Source organism: Notolabrus celidotus, chromosome 12 (assembly GCF_009762535.1).
Source record: "Notolabrus celidotus isolate fNotCel1 chromosome 12, fNotCel1.pri, whole genome shotgun sequence".
Classification (NCBI taxonomy): domain Eukaryota; kingdom Metazoa; phylum Chordata; class Actinopteri; order Labriformes; family Labridae; genus Notolabrus; species Notolabrus celidotus.
The window spans coordinates 333,922-341,175 of NC_048283.1; the positions used below are offsets into that span (position 1 = coordinate 333,922).

General features: G+C 45.9%; 1 protein-coding gene across 2 annotated transcripts; it reads right to left on the bottom strand.

Moving 5' to 3' along the window:
* Window positions 1–2,405: 2,405 nt before the first annotated feature.
* On the bottom strand, window positions 2,406–7,008 carry LOC117823217 (beta-2 adrenergic receptor). Of its 2 annotated transcripts, none has more exons than XM_034698318.1 (2): window positions 6,741–7,008; window positions 2,406–3,739 (listed from the first exon to the last, which is right to left on the bottom strand). In XM_034698318.1, exon 2 carries the CDS (start codon window positions 3,702–3,704, stop codon window positions 2,670–2,672), a length of 1,035 nt encoding a protein of 344 aa, XP_034554209.1. In that variant the 5' UTR covers window positions 3,705–3,739; window positions 6,741–7,008; the 3' UTR covers window positions 2,406–2,669. The 2 variants fall into 2 exon arrangements, with proteins under 2 accessions (XP_034554209.1, XP_034554208.1); XM_034698317.1 differs by lacking the exon at window positions 6,741–7,008 and adding an exon at window positions 4,030–4,198.
* Between the last annotated feature and the right edge of the window lie 246 nt (window positions 7,009–7,254).

The window sequence follows — 7,254 nt, forward strand, 5'->3', positions numbered from 1 at the left end:
TTGACCCTGGAAGATGCTGTTTCAGTTTCACGCATCAGGTTTTGGCCGACACGTGTCTCTGTTTCCCGTTCAGCCGTCCACATGAACAGATCTGGTCTTGGCACATGGACTTGTGTCCCCTCTGTGAATAAAAAAGACCAACTGTGACTCTGGAGCGTCATTCAGCTCTGATTCATTGTCTGTTTTCTCCTTTCTCTCCATCTGCCTCTCTCCTCTTTCACTCACAGTTCCTCAATGAGCTTTATTGATATTAAATTGAAGGACGGTGATGCCGACCCCAGTCCTTCCATTCAGTTTTCATCATATTGATTCGCTCCTTGATTCCTCCGCTCCCTAATGCTTCAAATGCTCGTAGCAGGAAGTCCATTTTAATTGTTAATGCGTTCTTTCTTCCTCCCCCGCGTGGCGTCGGTACGACGGAGGCGGTTCAAGGTTGGAGGCTTGTTTTTAAAGACAAGTCTAGGTCTCTCTGTGTGGACGACAACAAATGGATGTGCAATACAGAAACAAAACGTTGTTTGCCGCCATGTTGATGAGGAATATGTCGTCAAGTCTGTCACCAAAGTCTTGATGATGTTCTGACTTGAGCGTTTTCCAACATTGGAAACTAGTTTTTCCAATGTTTCTGACAGCACATGAATGCAGCATAATATAAAAACTCATCCTCCTGCAGAGTGTAACATATCTGTGTTTATTCTCGTCCACGTTGCATTTTCGTTTTTGCATCCAGACTCTGTTTGTCCAGGCGGTTGGGTGATAATTCTGATCTGCGGCCTTTGCTTTGTCCAATCTGTCAGAGCACTTTGTGAACATCCTATATTAAAGGTGACATAAAAACAGAGTCATTATCGTCATTATCTCGGGTTCTGCTTTTAAAAATGCTCTGTTGATTTATACCAGGGTTTTCATCTGAGCGCCTCCCTCTTCCTGTCCTCCTGTTCACCTCATCGTTTGTGCTGCTTTAGGTTTGGTGCAAACACTTTAACAAACTGTGGCTTTAAATAATGTTGAATATCCAAAACTTGCAAACATTAAAGGGATATTTCAGTGTTTTTGAAGTGGGGTCATGGGAGTTACAGTACACTATTGCTCCTGTTAGCCACAATGAGTGCCGGTGAGCTCTTCCCCTTTAATGAGAACATTCCCAGAGGACCATCAGGTAAGCTAGGCTACAATTCTCTGTGGACGGGGTCGCCTATTTCATGTGATTTCGCTAAAGTTGAGAAAATATGTTCCAGGCACTCATCACGGTGCAAATGCATGCACCAGTAGAAAAAATTGGAGCTCTTCAGTTTGCCGTCAGTCTTTGTTTTGGGACTATTTTCAGACGCACCTCGCAGACCGGTGTTCTTCCGCTGCATGAGCACGGATACACTCCGATCAGCTGTTTGGATCAACAAGCACGTAGCAGGGTCAAGTAGCGGTCTCTGTCTTTAGAGTGAATTAAACTCACTTTTCTGCACATTTAAAAGATGAGACGTTCCTGTCTTTATCCCGGCTGTTCAAACAAGCAGACCTCCTGTAAGGCAGGGAACTCTGGATGATGAGTGATGCAGACTGGAGCCGTATGTGAGCCGCTGGTATCCTCTGATTCAGAAAGGTCCTGAAGTTGTCACTAAGTCCCTCTCCTGACAGCAGAAGCTCTCTGGGTAGACTCTGATTCACCACCAGGTAACGTGGGATCTCTCCTGCTCACTCGTTAGCACAGAACTTCCTCCCCTCTCTTCTTCTTCGTTGGTACGTTGGGTCTGACTCTGGAGTTCTTCCTCTGTAAACTCTGGTTCATAGAGGGATCCTCTTGTGTCCACAGTAAACGGCATGTCATCATCGCTGTCAGAATCACTCATTCTTGCAGTTTGTAGTTTTTGTTCCTAAAAGTGCAGACAGATCCAAACAGCTGATCAGAGTGTATCCGTGCTCATGCAGCGGAAGAACACCGGTCTGCGAGGTGCGTCTGAAAATAGTGCCAAAACAGAGACTGACGGCAAACTGAAGAGCTCCAATTGTTTTCTACTGGTGCATGCATTTGCACCGTGATGAGTGCCTGGACCATATTTTATTAACTTTGGCGAAATCACGTGAAATAGGCGACCGCGTCTGCAGAGAACATATCCTAGCTTACCTCCCAGTCCTCTGGGAATGTTCTCATTAAAGGGGAAGAGCTCACCGGCACTCATTGTGGCTAACAGGAGCACTTATGTACTGTAACTCATACGACCCCACTTCAAAAACACTGAAATATCCCTTTAAAGGCCCTTCAGCCAGCTTTGTCTGCTGCACAGGAAGGAGTGAGCCTCTGATCAAGCTGCTGCGTTCGAGGATCTGGGAGTGAGAGCGTGTTCCTCTCCACACTCCTCCTCCTCCTCACACACCGAGGACTCAGACAGCAGATTTTGTTTGTATCATGTTTTAATAGATCACACTCTGGTAAACAATCATCCACAGACTGAAGCAAGCTTCTGAAATGTTACAGAACAAGACGAACGCCCACAAAGAGAGAGGCGTTCGGTATATCCAACATTTGTGAACATCTGAAAACGTTCCATGCTTTTTTAACGACGCTAAAAGAAACCGTTTAACCACGACAGCAACCCGTTAAACATGCAGACACGTCTCTGAGCGAGAGTCCCGATGCAGCTCTCCTTCAGGTCTTTGCTCCCTGAGTCTTTTTAGGTTTTGGTGGAGTCCTGTCTCTGGAAAGGCATGAGGAGCTTGTGTGCTCGAAGTCTGAATTTCTGATCCCTCACGCTGTAAATGATCACATTCCAGCAGCTGTTGGTGGCCAAAATCCAGAAGGCAAAAAAGGAAAAGTTGCACCATTTATTCCCCAAAACATTCCCGACCACAAAGACGGCGATGGGGGTGAACGACGCGGTGAACGCCACGGTCAGCGTCCCTATCGTCTTGGCGGCTTTGATGTCAGAGAAAGTCGGTTTAGAGGAGCTCTGGCACTCGCTCTCGGCGAGGTGTTTCCTGCGCCGTGAGTGCTGCCTGATGCTGGACAGAGAGACGATGTTGATGACCACGGTCCCTCCCAGGAGCGTGAAGTCGAACACCGGGAAGAGGAGGAGGATGTTCCACGCCTGGCTTGGGAACTCGCCGATGGTCCCCAGAGCGTAGTTACACATCCGGCTGCAGGAGTTGTACTCCAGAGCGATCTCGCTGCTGAACACCATGGGCGACACGGCCAGGAAGAAGCTCCCCACCCAGGAGAGGATGATGAGGATCATGGTTCTCTTCCTCGTGATCACAGAGTCTTTGTGCAGCGGTCTCAACACGGCGATGCTCCTCTCGATCGTCAGCAGGAAGATGGTCGTGATGGAGACCAGAGTGCATCCCGCAAAGATGGGTCCGATGACGTTACACGGGTGGAAATTAACAGACTGAGAGTTGTAGGAAGTCCACTCCGGTGCAGAGTCCGTCACCATGAGATAGACCTCAGCGTAGACCGACAGCGGCACCACGAATATTCCCACCGCCAGATCGGCCACAGCCAGCGACGCCTTCAGGTAACCCTGCGAGGTCTTGAAGTGTTTCGTCCCCAGAACCACGGCCAGGGTCACCAAGTTCCCGAACAGGATGGCGAGGATGAGCAGCACCATGAAGAGCACCATGAGGATCTTGTTGGTCAGGGTGCAGCAGCACACGGTGCAGTGCGCCGGTTCAGTTCTGCCCAACATGCTCGGAGTCCCGGTCTCAATCATTGGATCCACTGAGGCTGCAACGTTCACTTCATGACCTGAAGAAGAAACAGACAGAGACAGGCGTCAGAGCAGGAACAGAGTCTGGTGTTTGGAGGGAGACATCAGGAGGACTTTGAGTTACAGATGGACATGAATCAGTCCTGGTTTCATCATCATCGGTGCAAAAGAAGAAGAAGAAATGAGACGCATAGGTTTTTGATTTGACTGAAAATAAGACAAAGATGCAAATCAGGGAGGGATCCCAGTTTGATAAAACTCAGAGGATGCATTTCAAGAAAGTAAAAAAGGGAAAGTTGAATCTCCTTGCACTGGTCTCGTGTTTTACCTTTAAGCAAGGGGGGTGTCTGGACTTTATGGACTGGGGTAGCCGAACTTGGGCACTGAATTATGCAGGGGTGGTGTGAAGTGTGGATGCACGTAAACCAAATTAGTGTAGTCCCCGCGAGTCCTGATGAATGCATGTGAGACACGTCTTTATCCCGTGTGTATGAACACAGATCGTCTGCAGGTAACTTTTTCACCGACAGCATGGTCATTCTGAGATTCTGAGTCTCCAATACCTTTAGTCCCGCACTGAGTGAAGTGACACAGTAGTTAAAGATAAGTGCAGCTATTAAACTGACAAAATGAAAGTCAGCTTGGGGTCTTTAAGGCTCTTTATTCCAGTCCTCGACTTTAAGGTTTAAGCTTCAGTCGTTCCTCTGCACTGGATGAACTCTCTGCTTGCAGATTTGACTGAACTCAACATCTCTCCAAACTCCAACACTTCCCAGTAACCGTGCATGAAGTGTCTTCTCATGGGTTTGTCTATGATTGATGCAGCGTTCTGTAACTCAGTGTAAGTGCGTTGCTTTCTTTAGAACAGCTGACTGATGCACTTCTAGTTTCAAACTGCCAACTCTAGTTTTCTTTGACCGAGTGAGCCTGAAATCAGAGTGCTCTGCAGACTTCTTTAAATCATAACACGAGTTAAATCTGAAGCTGAAGCTTTCTGAAACACTCTGATGCAGGGTGATGTGACTCTGCTTCAGATTCATCAACATAGATCATCTTTATCGGAGCCTCTCGCTCTGTGGGAAGGTTTTAAAGTTTCTTTCTAAAGGGTCTGATGGAACGATCAAAAAGTACAGTGGATGCACTGATGGATGATCAATGAGTGATTGAGTGATGATGGATGGATGGATGGATGGATGGATGGATGGATGGATGGATGGATGGATGGATGGATGGTTGAAAGACTGATCTATGGATACAAAGAGGGAAGGATTATTTTAGATGGATAGATGAAAAGAGATGATAATTAGTTGGATAAATGGAGGGATGGACGAAGTGTCAGTGAAGGAAGGATGCAGGTACGGACTAATGGAGTCAATAAATGGATGGATGATTGATTGATGGACAGATTCAAAGATTGGATGATTAATGGATGGGTATAGATAGATAGATAGATAGATAGATAGATAGATAGATAGATAGATAGATAGATAGATAGATAGATAGATAGATAGATAGATAGATAGATAGATAGATAGATAGATAGATAGATAGATAGATAGATAGATAGATAGATAGATAGATAGATAGATAGATAGATGGATGGATGGATGGATGGAAAGATAAATGGATGAAAGATAGATGGATAGATGGATGGATGGATGGATGGATGAAAGATAGATGGATGGATGGATGGATGGATGGATAGATGGATGGATGGATGGATGAAAGATAGATGGATAGATGGATGGATGGATGGATAGATGGATGGATGGATGGATGGATGGATAGATAAATGGATGAAAGATAGATAGATAGATGGATGGATGAAAGATAGATGGATAGATGGATGGATAGATGGATGGATGAAAGATAGATGGATAGATGGATGGATGGATGGATGGATAGATGGATGGATGGATGGATGGATGGATGGATAGATAAATGGATGAAAGATAGATAGATAGATGGATGGATAGATGGATGGATGAAAGATAGATGGATAGATGGATGGATGGATGAAAAGATGGATGAATGGATGGAATGACTGGTGCATTGAAGGATAGATGGAATGATAGATGATGGATGGATGATTGACCTAAGGATGGTTAATTAACACAGATAGATAGATAGATAGATAGATAGATAGATAGATAGATAGATAGATAGATAGATAGATAGATAGATAGATAGATAGATAGATAGATAGATAGATAGATAGATAGATAGATAGATAGATGGCGTCTCTCTGGTGGATGATGGACTCGGTGACTCTTCGTACTCTGGAGTAAAGAGGGATGATGTCATAATCTGGCAGGACAACAACAGCTGTAGTAGTAAACAAAACCCAGCTGGTGCTCGTGGTCTTTAATCCACAGAGACACAAATCCACCCACAGCAGAGCGGCTCGTTCCTGGACATCGTTTACTCACACTTCAGGGTCAGAACAGAGACGGCTTCAGAAAACAGTTCACCTCCTGGATGCTTGTTTTGGGGGTTTCATGATACAAGGGGAACTCTGTATTTAAGACTGGAGGAAGCATGCACCACATCCTGCAGGACTGGATAAATCTGGTTGATGTATAAATGTTTAAATGTTATTCTAAGAGAGTTTATAGTTGCATACATTTAAAATTGATGTTTTTTAGGATGCCCCCATGTTGAGAAATGTGACAGAGACGCAGCCCCACACCATCCTGTCACTTCACTTTCAGTTCCACATGTCCTCTCCTCTAGCTGTGTTCCTGTATTTCACTGTGGATCCATCTCCCATGCGCAGTCATGCGTAAACCTCCAGCACATCCAGCTAATAATCCCCGGGATGCAGAGAGGAGTATCTGCAGGACTCTGAGCAGCTAACACTTCACATGTTTAAACACTCACAGATTACTGCAGATCGCCTGTTTTTCTAGCAGAAACCCACTCAAAGTTTTGTCTCGTGGAGTCAAAGAAAGCGTGCAGGTTTTATGAGTCACTATCACAGAGTCTTACCCAAATCCACTGACTCACATGTGTGCACTCAAACAAAAGAACTGTACTCACTTTAATCCTTAAATTCACTCCAAGACGAGAGTCCAGCCGTGCGTGAAGCAGCATTCTCCTGCTGAGTGAGCCTCCCCCTGCAGCTCAAATCATCCTGAAGTCACCAAGAAGAGAATAGAAACAAAAACAGTCCATGACCAGAGGAGGGGGTCCACTTTCAGATGTGTCCACGTGTGCACACAGAAGAGGAGGAGGAGGATGGATCCTGTGCGCTCTGCTCGCTCTGCTCCTCTCTGCGCAGAGGAGATGATGAGACTGTCTCCAGCGCTGGTTCCTCCTTTGGCTGAAGATGATGATGATGATGATGATGATGCTGACAGAGGAGCCCCCTCCCCCTCCCTCCCCGCCCTGCGCCTGGAGTATGAAGACTACAGCAAAGCGGGTCTGTCTGAGGATGAGGAGGGTGGTGTTTACTGCCCGCGTGTCCAAACGGCTCTGTAATCTGACTGTGATTTTTTTGGCTGCAGAAGAATTCTCTCTCATTAACCTGGGATGCTTTTTTAACCAAGTGAAG